The sequence below is a fragment of the Haliotis rubra genome, unplaced genomic scaffold (genome assembly GCF_003918875.1).
Source record: "Haliotis rubra isolate DU_JTF1 unplaced genomic scaffold, ASM391887v1 Scf60, whole genome shotgun sequence".
Classification (NCBI taxonomy): domain Eukaryota; kingdom Metazoa; phylum Mollusca; class Gastropoda; order Lepetellida; family Haliotidae; genus Haliotis; species Haliotis rubra.
The window spans coordinates 276,016-292,414 of record NW_025767302.1 but is presented as its reverse complement, the minus strand read 5'-3'; the positions used below and the strand labels follow the sequence as shown (position 1 = coordinate 292,414).

The window sequence follows — 16,399 nt, the reverse complement described above, 5'->3', positions numbered from 1 at the left end:
TCGAAAATATCTTTTAAAACGTTGCTACATAACTTTTGTGTTACATATTTTCAACCAAGGTGAAAATATGTAATTTCTGAACCCCATAAGTTGGGGAGAATTTGATAGAAAAGGGTCGTCTCAAAAGTATTGTTTTCAGTATTACTGCTTGTGTCTTGCACAATGAATACTTGCCGCGACTGACACAAACATCATTATTGACTGTGATGTAAAAAATGTAAGGATGATACGACGAGTTACCTACCAAAGAACATGTCAATTACTTTGTTGAACAGCCGTTAATGTTTTCCATTCTCATGTTTTTGTACATTTGTACGTAATTATGATATGTTTATATGTATTTATTTGATACAAATGTATTATGCTCACTCAGATGTAAGACACATTCCCTCACGGGCAATAAAAAATTATCTTAACCTCTCTAACAAAAACAAAAAATGTAATGCAGTTCCAGTACCAATCTCTCCCAGGTCTTCTATAATATATTATCAGTCCCTTTTCCATGTTGTTCTTACTTGTCGTACCCACATCAATTGGGTTACAACCCCCTATGATTAAGTAAGGCAACCATACAGTTTATACTCATAAACACTAACCTAGAAGGTAGGGCGGAGAAAGAGTCTTTTATATATTTAAATTCTCTTGGTAATGTCAGCTTCGTTGGCACTACTTTTCATTTGTTCGTTCGTTCTTTCATTCTATCATCCACATGCTCACATGGAATAACTCTGGGTTCTGACTCCGAATAAATAACTGCGACTTGATAAATATTCCACATCATCCAAAGGCGTTATGCATGTTTGTCATCAACTTGATTATGTTCGATAACTTTCAAACTGTTTATAAACCACCTGTAACGTACGTCACTTGCATTAGCAAAAGCTAATTAATTAAAATGCAAAACAGAATGTTTAAGAGTTGTATTGAATGATACCTAGTCTAAATGTATTTTACAGAAAAAGGTTCCTAAATTTGATTTATAACATAATGAAAGGGAGCCGAGAGATTTTCTTCATGTTCGAAACTTGTGAATCTAGACTCGATTCTAGAAGTGCATCAGCTGTATCGGCATTTTCCAGGGTCACACCCTGGGGGTGAAGTATTGTGGAATTATTGTCCTCCTGAGAGGGTACGTAAGTCCCAACACATTTAAAGTAAATTTAAATTTGCCACTCTTTAATCGTAGAATATGTGTACTTTTAATTTATGGCTAGATTTTGTCTCTCAATCACCAATGGCTTGAAGGGATGGTGTAAATCCAGCTCACCACCATGCAGGTAGCAACTGACATCCCCATGTCCCGATGGTGACGTATCTATAGTTCCTGACTTTGTACTGACTGAGTGATTTAATTTTACGCCTAGTTTTAGCAATTATTCCAGCAATATCATACTCTTAGTATTTTTTACACCAGACATTCTAACCTTTTTATTGGTTTCATATTGATATAAACCCATGTTGCCCACGATGGGCTTCGAAATATGCCGAGCCAAATAATTCACTCACTCACCTTTCCAGGGTCGCCATGTCGACTAGTGCTGCGTTTGTTTACCTGTAAGTGATACATAACCACTAAACTAAACAGTACAGACTTGAAATGTTGCCAATAAATTTTATTATGGGTAGTTAGGAGAATAAGAAATTGTCGTTTATCGTTCCTTCTGGAAAGTGAGTGAGTGATCGAGTTGGTTTTACGCCGCTTTTAGCAATATTTAAATACATGTATTCCAGCAGTATCACGGCGGGGGACACCATAAATGGGCCCTTCTGGAAAGCTAAGCGTTAGTAATTCGCAAACTACTCACTGACATTGGAAGGGAAAAACTGTTTTATGAAAACTGCAGGAAATGTCAACCCTGCAAAGAAACTTCACTTACGTAATGTAATCAATTTGTTACGACATGAACAATGACGACATATATTCTCACCAGTGAATCACTGCACATGGCGTCTTAAGGTTTCAAATAACCAATCACCATTGAGAATTATTAGATCCAAAACCCGGGAGGGGTATAATCATTATTTCACGCAATAATTCTACCCTTATGGGTAATAGTTATACATAATCGCAATATCGTAATCGTATGGATACCATTCTTGCTGAAGCAAATGATGTAACTGATGCTAAATTTTAGATATGAGAACTCCATGCAGGGGTTATCAGAGTAGGGAGCTTGTTTTGTTTTTTTCTCTGGGGTAAACTGGGTTCACTGTTGCTATGCGCCACAAGCCAGGAACTCAGTCTAATGCCTGGGGAGGTAACTCTAAATGACAAACATACACTTTTAGGTCATTTTCAGTCTCAGAATGGTTGCTGGTGCCTTCCCTTTGGTAAAACTCGGATCTCTTGTAATCAAACAGGCCAGCAAGCCTGTCGCTAACGCCATGAAGAGGAGAGCGAAAAGCAGTCCGTTTTTTAAGAAATATGTATGCATGCCACCAGCCCAGAGTACGTACTAAATGTGTTCACGATCATGACCTTAGCGGGTCCTGACAGCTATAGATTCTATCCTGTTGTGTCAGATTGTTGAGTAGGTTGTAGATCTGACCATATGACATGTATTGTTAGTCGTAATAATATCCAGAATAAGGCCATATGATATAAAGTGGCGAGGTTTCCTTGGTCGATACCCCAAGACAACGCGTAATATATGACGCAACTCATCTGTTGTTTCAATCCGACACATGATTAGGGCTTCCAGCAGCAGCCGTAAATTTTATGAGTGTGAAACGGGCTTATCTTTGAATTACTTCTTAAAGCAAGTGAAACCAAATTATGTCATTGTATGATTGATGTACATTTTAAGTAGCCTTGGGGTGATGTAATAACAGGGTGTGTGTGGGCCTTGGAGTTGAAGTGTTTGCTTGTTATGGGCCTTTCACGAAGCAACCTTTGCTAAGGTTAACCTTAACTCTCATTCTTTAAAGAACGTTTCACTAATTTTCCCCGACTTTTCTGGGGAAGCGGGTTTCAACAGCTGGCCAGTGCTCAGCACGTATGCGCAAGTAAATAGGTTCGCCGTGAGGAAGCGGAGTTGTCGGGTGAATACTCTGTGAAGGCTTTGGTGTGAGCTATTTTTCTAATGTTTTGTTGATATCTCACAGACGCCGTGCCGAAGCTTTTTATATGTTATGACAGTAAATTAACTGTTTATATAATTTCATTTGTCTATTTCACCACACGTTCTTCTTACCGAGACACTTTCTCAGTTCGATACTTAAAAGCAATGTCATTATTTAGCGTTGACAGAATTTCTAACTGTGATATAGATATGTCCTTGTCACAGACAAAACTCAATGTCTTGTTTTTATTGACACCTGTGTGTCTGCCTGCCTGTCTGCTAATGACAATATTCAATACACAGCTGCTATCACTGACCACATGCAATTTGAACTTAACACCAATCAGGCTATACACCATAAACACCTTTAACATTGCACTACTGGCTTAGCGACCAGTTATCACCGCGCACCAGCTATTGCCAACACCTGGCTGTAGTGCTTGCACAGACAGCTTGACTTGTACTTCCATAGTATTTCACACATTGACACTTCACAAAAGCGATAGGCTCGACACAGTTAAAATCAAGCTGTCTGCTCAAGCGGCAATAACTGGTCACAGCCAGGTGTTACCTTATGACTGGTAACGATCATCTTAGTGTTTTAACTGGTCCCTGGTTTGATTCTAGCCAGTAATTGAGCCCATACCTTATTGACTTCCATGATCATATTAGTGTTTTGTGAAAGGAGGCCCTGGGTTTGATTCCCTACATGAGCACAGTTTGTTGATCCCATTTCAGTGTGTACCAAAACCATGACATCACAAGAATAACTGATGAAAATGATGTTAGGGACTGTTAATAATTTATGGCTTGGTGTGTGTGTGTGTGTTGGGGGTGGGGTGGGTGTGTGTGTGTGTGTTAATCAATTTTGTACACATGTACCAGTGTCAGCAATTTTGTACATACTGATATTAAAGAATTATGCTTCAAAATTATTGGAAGGAGGGGGTAGTCATTGATATTGTACATGACGTGCAGGGTTGGTTGACTTACTTTGTACATAAATTTTAGGGCGGGTGGGGCATTCACATTGTTCATGCTTCTCCTTAAAAGTCATCATCCCCCACCCACCCCCTAGCCATGTATATATTATGAACGGTCCCTTACAATATTAATAAAGTAAGTGACATACTTGAACATCAAACCCAGGGTTCTCGATCATGCTATATCGCTTACTTCAGTGTCAACATCCTTTTCCATGCGTGGCTGTGACGGTGTCCATGGTGTCATGGCATCCATGGTGTTCGATAACCGGAAACTTCTCTAGCAGTCAAGATTGCAAGAGTATCAATGAAAAACAATAAATGTGTAGACAACTGTCTTTTACTTCTATCTTTGTTATTTCTATGTCTAAAAGACAAGTTTCTGTATTGCTTGTTGTTGCTGCCTGATTCCCTTATCACTGACCTTGTGACATTATATAATATATTCCAGAAAACCATTTACGAGAGATAAAGATACATTTTTAGATAATATAATGTATGAAGTACAAAATATGATGAGGTTATCATGCTTGTGTGTTTTGTGACAATAATTATCCTGTGGTAGGAATAAACATAGAGAGCAAACAGAAAGATTCTTACTAATGCAAGATATTAACCATTCCGAAACAAACAAGAATGATAACATGTATCCATATCCAAATTGTCTTCAGTCAGGGTTCCACTAGTGTAAGATCAACCTCTAATCCACTTTGTCCTCTGTTGTCAGTTTACCACTGGTTTGAGGTCAACTTCCGCCTCAATCTCATGGGACTTGGTCGAGCAAAGCACGTGGACAAGCTCAGTGACGAGATGGCCACAGAGCTCGGTGCCGAGATGTTAGGAGAGTTCATCATCTTCTCCATCGCTGTGGGTACGTTGATGTACGAATACAACAGGTCTGCTACAAAGGAGGAGATCAAGGAGGAGAGAGAGAGACAAAAACTTCTGTCATTAGAGAAAAAAATACAAGATTTAGGTCTGGAAACAGAAAAGCAAGGTACCCAGATACGTGAACTCGAGCGGACTGTTAGTGACCTGAACACAAGAAACCTCAGTCTTACAGCCAGAATATTTGGAACAGGGAAGACATAGCTGGAGCTGCTTGTTTTCATATATATTGTGTGAAGTACAGGAAATGTGAGAATTTGTCTGTAGTAATATAATTCTATTTGCCAGATCGGCGATGAGACCTGCTTGAAAAAGTTTGAATGAGAAGAAATTTCAAACCAGGCGTGTTTCGTAACAAACTTGTGCAATCTGAAAACAAAATTTGGTACCTTTTTACTATTTCAGCAAATTTTATATGACACTCTTTCTGAAGTTTAGAGCTATCTAAGTGAAGTATGTTAGGGAAATAGCATATTTACAATATCTCAATAATAATACAATGTTTGAAGATAATGTGGTAGTAGTACAAATAGTTTGTAGCAACTGCTTTTTCTTAAATAATCAAATTTGTATGAATACACTGTTGTGTGTATATGTAATGTTGTTGTGTTGTAGAAATGATTGAGATGTTTTACAGCAAATGATTGAAATGCTAGTGTGATATCAAGTACAGTCATGTTTGGACTGTAAACATGGCAGGGTTGTTGGAGAAGTTTCGGAATATGACAGTTCCTGTAAGTCTGTAAATGAGGACTGTGTCTCCACCATGGCAAGCCCCATCTTAAGTCAGAAGCAGCAGGATATAGACAATCAGTTGATGAACATGTTGCTGCTAACAAGCCCATCTTGTTGTATTTGTTTCAAATTTGAAACTTTACAAAAGTTTTCATATGAATAATGTGGCTGGAAATCTTGGAAATAAAACAAAAGGACTAATTTTCCATAGCCTCTGGTAGTGACAGTTGTAACCTGGAGTCCACATAGGCTGACGAAAGACTGTGCTTACAGTGATGGGTGATTGTAATAAGTGAATTTTAAAATATTGGTCACAAAATTCAAAACCAGATCAACACAGGACCAATGAGAATAAAAGAGTGGACCTTTTATTGTGTTAGTTGTTACTGAATTGTGTGTGTAGCAGCATCTTCTTTTGTCATTGGGGGGCAGTGGAGTAGCCTTGTGGTTAAGGCATTTGCTCATCGCACTGAAGACCCGGGTTTGATTCCCCACACGAACCCAATGTGTGAAGCTCATTTCTGCTGTACCCCACCCTGATATTGCTGGAAAATTGCTAAAAGCGGCATAAAACTAAATTCCCTCACTCTCTCTTTTGTCATAGATCAACCAAGAGATCCTGAGATTTTTGTTTCAGACAGGATATATGTTCAAAGGCCTATGCAGTGTGCAAAATTTATGGTGGTCCTTTGGTCCCTGGGTAGTAAAAATTCATTAGGACCACTAAATGATAAGTGGTCCTGGTTTCCAGTGAATTTTGTATACATAGTTAAGTAAATCTACAAATGTTATTTTGGACCAGTGAAGTTCAGACATGACCAGTAATGGTTGTCCACTCACTGGTCTAGTGGGAAATTTTGAAAGATTTCTTTCCCAGCCTAAGGTGACAGATAATTTTTCCAAGCAGGAACAATCTCCAAAACAGCATCCAGGGAATATGCAACCAATTCAAATGAAAGCTGAAAACCCTCATTTTTGACAGTGATTTTGCATCTGAGCAATTTATTGGAACAGTGCCATAAACACATTAACTTTATTATTATTATTAAAAAAGGAGGAGCCAAACAATTTTTCTATCCCCACTATCCATTATATCCTTAACATCAAGCTTGTCCAGTGTATTTAGTTTCAGCAGAGACCATATAATATTATATGGTCTCTGGTTTCAGTAAAATCCGAAAATAAACTATTTTGCCAGCTATTTTGGCCAACAACAGAGGTCATTTAGTATATGGTTTGGCAATTACAGTTGACATTTAAATATCTGCGTATTGGGAATCAAAACCCACACTGTCGTTTTGTACATTAAATTAAACAATGACATTAACAAACAAGGAATTTTCAGAGGGGAAACTGTTTCCAGAGAGAAAGTCTGAGAGAATTTAGAAGCATGGTTAATTGAAGGTAAAAACTCCACTAAAATGCAACACATCTTGAGCCCCACATCTAACTATACTTGCTACAAATGACATCACATTGTGAAACGTGAAGGCTAAATAAAGCGTAAGTAGGCGTTTCAGTATGGCTGTGATGGCCAACAGCCTTCGAAGTGGACATGTCGAGAAGTGGCAGTAGAGTTCAAGAGGGTGAAAGGGAAACGTATTCCAGTGAAGCCTAAGTATGTTCCATTTGCTGCCAGTGTTACATCTGGGATTCCAGTATTTTAAAATTTGGAAACAGTAAGGCGCCCAAATTTGAAGTGTCAAATTTGAGGTATGAATTGGACTACAAACGTCCCATCAACAGGTCGGTACAGAAATAGACAAGGCCAGGGAGGCCAAGGGAGACAAGTCCAGGGAGGCCAAGGGAGACAAGTCCGCATTATAACACAAGACAAGTCCGCATTATAACACAAGACAAGTCCGCATTATAACACAACCTTAACGCATATGGTGTTGAGAAATCATTCTCAGGCGCAACTGGAATACTAGACTAAGAACATCTGCATTGGGGCTACACATGCTGGGGTCATTACCAATTAGAAGTCACATTATACAACCATCAGATAACGGTATAAGCGACAGGCATATTTATTGGCCCTGTCCTATCTCCATGCTGTCATCACCTCATGTGGGCCGGTCAAGTGCCCCTACTGCCTAACATTTTACTGTTGGGAAACTTGCAGCCCACACTGTCACTTGGACACTAGATGACCAAGGTGCAAGATCTGTCTGGAACACCAACAAAATCCATTTGTATAAAATGCGAAGAGGATATAGACAACCACCTTTTTTTAAACAAACTGTTCAATGGAAGTGAAAAGGGCAGCATCTGTCTTACGCTTGAAGATGTTCTGGGTACTTCTAGATACTAGATCATCCTCAGTAGATTTCACCTTGCATGCCTCAATCACATCACGAAGGTAAACAGATTTAATTCCGAGATGCTGTGCCTTTTGAATTTGGTTCTTCACGAGAAGGCGACTAACAGGGTCGGGTGGTCAGGCTTGCTGACTTGGTTGACACATGTCATCGTATCCCAATTGTGTAGATGCTCATGCTGTTGACCACTGGATTGTCTGGTCCAGACTCGACTTATTTACAGACCGCCGCCATATATTGAATATTGCTGAATGCGGTGTAAACCCAAACTCACTCACTCACTCATTCTTCATGAGTGCTAGGTCCCTGCCATATGTTTTACTGTTGAGCAATTAGATAAAAAGAGATACTCAAAACAAACCAGAGTTTCACACAATAATCCTATATCAGGAATAAGAACAATAACCCTTGTTTTAATTACAATTAAATCCTTAACCGCATTAACAATTGGGATGCTATGTGTGGACCCAAGTCAGACAATGAAACAATACTTTTTACAACATAACATTCAGGAGGAACCTTTCCCCAAGATTTTGCTTGATTTGTCTCTTAAAGACCAGAAACTGTGCACAAGGCCTCCACTATAGCTTCATGTCACCCAATGTGCTTGTTAATTAAGAGCTGACAGATGAAAATGTGAGGCAAGATTCCAGACCACTGGTGAGGATGTTGGTCCGGCCAGCCATGGCAGTTAGATATGTTTACTTTGTAATCCGACCCCCAAAGTGAGTTAGTTTTCTTGCAGATGTTAACAGACCCTGAACCTGAGGAAATCTAGACTTGCTTTATTTAGGGCTTTAGCACTGCAGAGAGGGCTTGGCAGTAGGGAAATTAATGTGGTTCAGGGACTGTGAGACAGACTACTGGAATACAGGAATCTGTCACTAAGCTAATCCCACGAGAAGTCTGTTCACGAGCATGGCGGGCCACCCCACCTTCCAGTGCTGTCCTGGGGCGGTGGGTGTAGCCTATTGGTTAAAACGTTCGCTCGTCACCGCAAAGACCCGGGTTCGATTCCCCACATGGGTACAATGTATGAAGCCCATTTCTGGTGTCCCCCGCCGCGAAATGCTGGAATATTGCTAAAAGCGGCGTAAAACCAAACTCACTCACTCACTCCAGGGCTGTCCGCTAAACATCGCCAGAAGCATGTTGCGTTTGACGTAACCGTCACCATCGGTCTGGCATTATCTGCACACGCATCAATTAATCCACCTTTTTGGTACAAGCCCTGATGCAGCACCTCTTTGAAGTCCTCACAAACCTTAACAATCCTCACAATGTCATCCTATGTAAACCCACACCCAGATCTACAACCTCCAAACCTGAATCAGCGCCTTCTACATCGTCTTCCCCTTCATAGGAAAAGCTTCCAACATCATCACACTCTTCCTGTCTCATGAAGCCCACAATGACACCTCCAACACAAGCTCTACCTCCCGTAATCTACCCTTGTTTGGGCCAGCTGAAGAAACACCAAATCCCAAGAACCCAGAAGTGTTGTTTTCAAAATAGCAGTATGGGGCCAGCACATTTCAGAGGTGACGTAATATGACCTCGGAAATGTGCTGGCCCTACCCCGAGGGTGTTTGTATAGCAGAACAATGGAATCGGTAAATAACAACAGATGAGAGGGAGGTTCTCGCCCCTGATGACGTCAAAAACAAAATGGTGCAATTCCTGATGAAGAGGCACTTTCTAGTTTTCTTTGGTCTTCAGCAACCCATGATGGTCGTGGCGACTAAGGGGATCGGGTGGTCAGGCTCGATGACTTGGTTGACACATGTCATAGTATCCCAGTTGTGTAGATCGATGCTCATGCTGATGTTTATAGACTGTCACTCCTTAATAATGTCTATAAACATCTAGAGACACCTAAGTCATACATCAGGATCCTCTTCGTTGACTTTTAATCTGCGTTCAACACCATCCAGCCACATTTCATGATACAGAAACTGTTAGACATGGGCGTTAACTCATACCTCATTAAGTTGATCGAAAACTTTCTTGTGGACAGACAGCAGTACGTGAAAGTTAACGGGGCTGTACCACCAACACTGGTGCACCACAAGGCTGTGTAATATCTCCTGTTCTTTTCACCCTCTACACTAATGATTGTGCAAGCTCGAATTCAACCTGTTCAACTGTAAAGTTCGCAGATGATGCAGCAATTGTTGGCAAACTGAGCGACACTGATTCTGAAGAACTGTATAAAGAGGACATTAATCATTTTACGACTTGGTGTGCAGAAAACCACTTACCCTTAAATGTCACAAAAACAAAGGAACTAATAATTGACTTTCGGAGTAAGCCCACAGAAATGCTTCCAGTGATAATTAACGGGGAATTTGTTGAGACAGTGTCGGAGTATAAGTATCTGGGAACCTTCATTGACCCTAAGCTGAACTGGAACTCTAACACTGAAGCCCTATACAAAAGGTGTCAACAACGTCTTCATCTCATGCGTAAACTGAGATCTTTTAATGTTAACCCATCTGTGATGTCATCTTTTTATGCAGCATTTATTCAGAGTATTTTAAAATTTTCCTTTCATTGTTGTTACGGGTCTCTCTCAGTTCTTCTCAAATCTAAAATAGACAAAATTGTTAACACTGCAAGTAAACTCGCTGGAGTCAGATTTGAATGTTTATCATCAATATATGAGCGGCAAATCGTGAATCAAGCTGTCAAAATTATATCTGACCGTACTCACTACTTAAATTCGGAATACAACCTCCTCCCTTCAGGCCGCCGCTACAAAGTTCCAATTGTGAAAACTAAGAGAGCCCGTACATCCTTTATTCCAAGTACCATATCTCTCTTAAACAAATGTGAAGATACCTAAATCAATGAATTTATGTAAATATGTTTGGTATCTCTCTAATGTGTCAGTAGCTCTGCTGATGTAACACAAATTCCTGAAAAGGCATTAAAGTATTATTCTATACTATTCTATGCTGTTGATCACTAGATTGTCGGTCCAGACTTGATTATTGAACCCGATAGTCGCCTCTTACGACAAGCATGGCTTGCTGAAGATTAATTCTAACCCAGATCTTCAGGGTTATCCCACCTGAATTGTAGCTTAATCCGGTTTTGTCTCCCACACCGTGTGATCTTTGTCTAACCACGTTGTTACAATATCATTATTCTGTTGTTACTGGTTACCTACCCATCATAATCACTCCAATGCGAGATAATTGTTGTCTCATACGTAATATTTCATACAGTACAAGTTTCCACAGTCAATCCAAAAGTAACACATTTGTATAATTAGCCTGCAGGGGAGGATACAACTTTTTTTTAGAAAAGACGCACGCACGCACACACACGCACACACACTGGATCCGCCTGGTGTAATACGGGTGAGTAAGTGGTTATGCTTACTCAGTTTTTATCAAACCATCGGGGCACGGTGTTTTCATTTCTAACACAAATAATATAAATGTATGTTGTGCGTGTGCTTTCAAATTATTGACAACTGTTTTTGAAAATGCTTGCGTTAGATAAATGCTCAAAAGTTCATTATAAAAATTGTTTGTTTTGAGACGACCCCTGGGTGCGAAACTTAGGCAGCCATAAACAGCTCTACTTGGCGCCATGTGCGAAAGTGTTGACAGTTCATAACAAGCGAAAGCTCGGATAGTTCGTCAACATGAGCAGGTTAACAACTGATATTACACTAGAAGATATTGACGACTGGTTCAAGATAGGAAAGGAAGCAACACAGAAGAAGTCCACGATACAGTCTGTGCCACGAAGCTTCACTGGAGGCCGGGACTACGACCCACGAACTGGAACTGTACATGGAGTGCAACAAAATGACTTTTCAAAGCATCTTCCAACCTATAAAAGGTGCGTTTCAGGAAACACACTTGCCGCATATTCGTATGATAATTCCTTGTGAAAACCGTAAGCATGGTTGATGATTGAAACGAAGTAGGACACGTGTCACACCGGACACAAAATGAAATAACCATGATAAAATATGCTACGTTTCACTTAGTAGTAACCACATGCATCCGGGTTACAGCTGTTCTTCTGCAACCCATGCTTGTCGTAAGAGGAAACTAATGGGATCGGGCCCCGATTTCTCGAAACAAACTTAAGTTTTTACTCAAATTTCAAACTGAGTTTGACAATTTGAAACAGCTGAATTTTTAACTCAACTGCATTTTTAAAATAAAAATGCCAAAATAACTTAAGTAATCTATCCACCAAACTCCAATTGTCTACTATGGGAAATGCATTTGCTCAAATTTGAGTAAAAACTCTAACTTAAGTCAAAACTCAGACTTGAGTTTGTTTCGAGAAGTCGAGGCTGGTGGTCAGTTTGCTGACTTGGTTGTCACATGCCAATGTTTCCTAACTTCTTTGATAGATGCTCATGCTGTTTATCATTGGATTCAATAATTTTCTTATGACTGGATTATTGGTGAGTGCTGAGCATTAAACAGCAGAAAAATAACAAACCTATCAGGAACCAAACCGTAATACTTTGAGTGACAAATATTAACAGCAACAAATGTTTAGGAAGTTGATCTTAAATTTGGGCTTGGTAGGTATTTTGTACTCTGGTGGGTTCTGAATAGGACCTGTGAACCTACAGGACTTTCTGGATTGTCAGTTGCATGATGTTTTGTTTAATGACAACGACAATGTACATTCCATGGTTACACACCAAGTTGATAATGTTAGCATTTATTTCAGACTGGTTGCTCTAAGTTTAGTGTTTACATGATCAGATTGTTATGTCGGGCCTGCTTTGATTGTTAAGATGTTGTAAGGTGGCTGTGGACAAACAAGAGCATGATGATGCAGAGCTCTAGATAAGATTTAGCTCATGTGGGTACTGTACCCAATGTATTTTTTTGGAGTGGGTATTATGAATGTTGAGTGGGTATTTCATTTTCCGTTACCCACTGCTTTCAAACGTGCGTATTTCAGTCATTTTACTCACCTAAGTATATGTCATTGAGTAAGTTTACTAAGCAGGTATGTTCTGCCTTATGTCATACCTAATCAAAACCAACTTAAATATAATGGAAATGATTTCATAAAAAAATCACTCATCCTATACTAACAGTACAAAACTTGCCCTATACTAACAGTACAACTTGATAGCAATCGATGTCTTTTTCATTACGCAATTGATTTTCATTAATATATTCTGTACGCATTTGTTTTAAACTTTTTGCATATCAACATTTTAAATGCGTAATTGGTACGCAACAATGATTTTTTCAATGTGTAATTGGAAATTTTCTATGCATATTTTACCCGGATACGCAGCTTATCTGGGCCTCTGATGATGTGTGGGTGGTGTTGTAGGAATGTGGCGGTGGACCAACACGAGTATGCTGAGCGGATCCAAGAGGAGGAGAAACAACATCTCCTGCAGCATTATCAGGTCTGGAACACCCCTACACATTCCAAGACATCACTCAATTTGTTACCATGGTTACCAGTGAAAACAAATAGGTCTTGTTTCGTTAATATGTAGGGCCACTCCTGGACCATTTGCTCCAGTTACATGCAGACCCATGAAGATCCGGGTTAGAATTGATTTTCAGAAACCCATGCTTCTCGTATGAGGTGACTAACAGAATCGGGTGGTCGGGCTCACTGACCTGGTTGACACATGTCATCGCATCCCAATCGCATAGATTAATGTCAGTGCTGTTGATCACTGGATTGTCTGGTCCAGACTTAGTTACTTACAGATCGCCGCCATTTAGCTGGAATATTGCTGAATGCTGTGTTTAAACAACAATAACCAACCAACCAGTTGTCTGCAGAAATAGAGGGTCATATAGTTTTGACTAATCATTCAACTAAACCCAGGCTGAGTGTATATCACTCCTTTTTAGCATGTTTAATGTACACTGGAACCTAGTGAAACCAGTTGACCTCAGAGATTATGTCAAGAATGTCCTTCCAGCAAGCAAATGGGTTACGACTGATGAGGACTGTCATATTCCATTAGGTGGGGAATTACAAAGGTATGCGGTGCCACAGATGATCACAGATTCTGGTATAAAGGTGACATGAGAACAGTTTCTCGGCAGAAGTGTTCCGTGTTCAGTGGCTCCATCTGTACAGTTAGTGATGGAATGGAGCACAACAAAAGTACTGATGGGCCATGGTGGCCCAGTCTGACCAGTTTATAAGACAAAGATAGGGCATAATGATCATGAGTGTACCTGCACAACTGATGTTAGTGGTATGGTGAAACAATGATGAAAAGCTCAGAGTTTTACTTTGGCCTACAAAACTAGGGGTCTAAGAAGAATAAGGTGAAGTTAATTAAAAATACTCTACTGTAAGGTTTGATGATTGCATTAATTACCAGGATAAGAAAGTAAGAATGTAAGATTCAAACAGATTAGTAACCAGGAGTTTAATAGTTTTTGTTAAGTGAGTGAGTGAATGGGTATGTTTTTACGCCACTTTTAGCAATATTCCAAGCAATATCATGAGTGAATGGGTATGTTTTTACACTTTCCAAAATTGGGCTTCACAAATTGTTACCCATGTGGGGAATCAAACTCGGGTCTTCAGCATGACAAGCAGACGGTTTAACCACTAGGCTACCCCACCGCCCCAGGTTTTGTTATGAATTTTATATAATTAATATTATTATGGTCCCCAGGAATGCAATATATATTCTTCTTTGCATCAATTCCATACAATAGTGCGTTCTGGATTCTCATTATGTGTTGTATAAAGCCCTGAACAAAATGGTGAAGGTATAGATTTCCACAGATTTTAAACATGTTAAATGCATTCTAATCTGTATCCATGGTGTATCCTTCATGACATTCATCAGTCGTGACTTCCAGTCTCTGAAATGTCCTCATTCTTGTCCTCAAACTGTACAAATCTAAAGTGTGTGCTGTGTTAGTCATAGCTTTGTAATGGTGTATATGTATCATTCCCAGCTTCCACACGAGACGAAATGAATGTTATTTAGGGCTAACACATTTCTTAGTAAAGTACGAATTCTAATACTTTCTGGATTGAATGCAGTCTGGAATGTGAACCTGAACTGAGTGAGGCAACAAATCAACACACGAAAGTCTCTGATCAAATCTGCTCAGCTACTGAGACTTCAACAAATATAGAAGTCCCACAACTGGTAGCAGGGCTGTAACGATGCATCTAACTATCGATGGATTACAATTGTTGAGTCTCCGATAGCGATTAATCGATGGTAGAAAGGAAAAACTATCGATGCATCGATAGTATTAGACTAAGGCTTAGTCTCTGAATATATATAATTTTGATAGTAACAAAAAAGCCCATTTATATTGAAAAGGAGCCCTGGGGAGACAGAACCTGAGGAAATCTAGACTTGCTTTATTTAGGGCTTTAGCACTGCAGAGAGGGCTTGGCAGTAGGGAAAATAATGTGGTTCAGGGACTGTGAGACAGACTAGGATAGTATGTGTGACTATCGATAGTTTAGTAATTCCGTTGATAAATGCGCAGCTCAAACTACAGGAAGTACCAGATTCATACACTTTGATTTAGAGTTAACCACCCCTGTTATCTTAATCTGGGTTTGATGTTTCTTGTCAGTTATTAAAAGAGACTGAAACTACTTCAGCTTGTTTTTGTTTCATATAAACTATACATTCATTTGGGAAATTACTTCAAATGAGACAATTCAAGGAGAAAAACACTATTGCAACAGTATTGCAATAGTTGGTCGCAATAGACTATCGATATCACAATATTATGTTGCAATAGACTATCGCTATCGCGATAGTTGTTTTCCCTCAATAGTCACCCCTACCTGGTAGTCTAGATCACATACTTTGCTCACCTGTGACAAGTCCAAATTAGCATGGCTGTCTATGACAGAAAGTTTCTTTACACCATATCTTTTGACAAAGTGGTCGAATGTAATCTGTAACAGTTTGTATTACATTTTCTTAGTAAAGTACTAAGTCTTGAAGTTTCTTGAAATATAGTTGAGAACTAAATTTAACATAGCATTTAAACTTTTGATACATGTGATATATTATGATTGTGGGTAAGATCTTTAGACATTGTGTGTGGTGAGCAGCTTTGGAATGATAGCTGGAATGTGTGTTTCAGCCCCTGCAGGTTGGGCCGATGTCTCCTGGTGGGGAAGTGGTTGGGGGGATGGAGCAGCTGGAACTAGACAGCACCGTGGCGGGGTCCGTGGGGATGCCGGAGGACCTGGTGCCTCCTGGAGCCACTGAAGTCTACAACAACTACCACTTTGCCCACAACTATGACAAGAAACTGCCCATCACAAACCACAAGGAACAGGTGCTTGCATTTCTCATGTCCTTCTTACTCATTAGGTTAGGACTTTGAGCACATATTGTCATGTGTCATCTGTTGTTAGTCAGCAGAGACCCAGCAGTTTCCTTTTCTCT

At 39.7% G+C, this 16,399-nt stretch overlaps 2 protein-coding genes across 2 annotated transcripts in view; both read left to right on the top strand.

The window, feature by feature from the left end:
* The first annotated feature begins 2,234 nt into the window (after positions 1-2,234).
* On the top strand, positions 2,235-6,037 carry LOC124255472 (putative OPA3-like protein CG13603). The gene is made up of 2 exons (XM_046689394.1): positions 2,235-2,449; positions 4,773-6,037. The coding sequence occupies exons 1-2, from the start codon at positions 2,308-2,310 to the stop codon at positions 5,135-5,137; spliced, it is 507 nt and encodes a 168-aa protein (XP_046545350.1). The 5' UTR covers positions 2,235-2,307; the 3' UTR covers positions 5,138-6,037.
* A 5,537-nt stretch (positions 6,038-11,574) lies between these two features.
* The window catches only part of LOC124255432 (ATP-dependent RNA helicase TDRD9-like), a 42,527-nt gene continuing 37,702 nt past the window's right edge, over positions 11,575-16,399 (top strand). The window contains exons 1-3 of the mRNA XM_046689347.1: positions 11,575-11,844; positions 13,321-13,399; positions 16,092-16,289. Of these exons, the coding sequence (XP_046545303.1) occupies positions 11,645-11,844; positions 13,321-13,399; positions 16,092-16,289 (477 nt within the window). The 5' untranslated portion in view covers positions 11,575-11,644. The remainder of the gene's footprint in view (positions 11,845-13,320; positions 13,400-16,091; positions 16,290-16,399) is intronic.

Coding starts and splice junctions, on each gene's coding strand:
- LOC124255472 (XM_046689394.1), top strand. CDS start 2,308: ATGGTTGCTGGTGCCTTCCCTTTGGTAAAACTCGGATCTCTTGTAATC. Junction 2,450..4,772: donor ATGCATGCCACCAGCCCAGA/GTACGTACTAAA, acceptor CTCTGTTGTCAG/TTTACCACTGGTTTGAGGTC.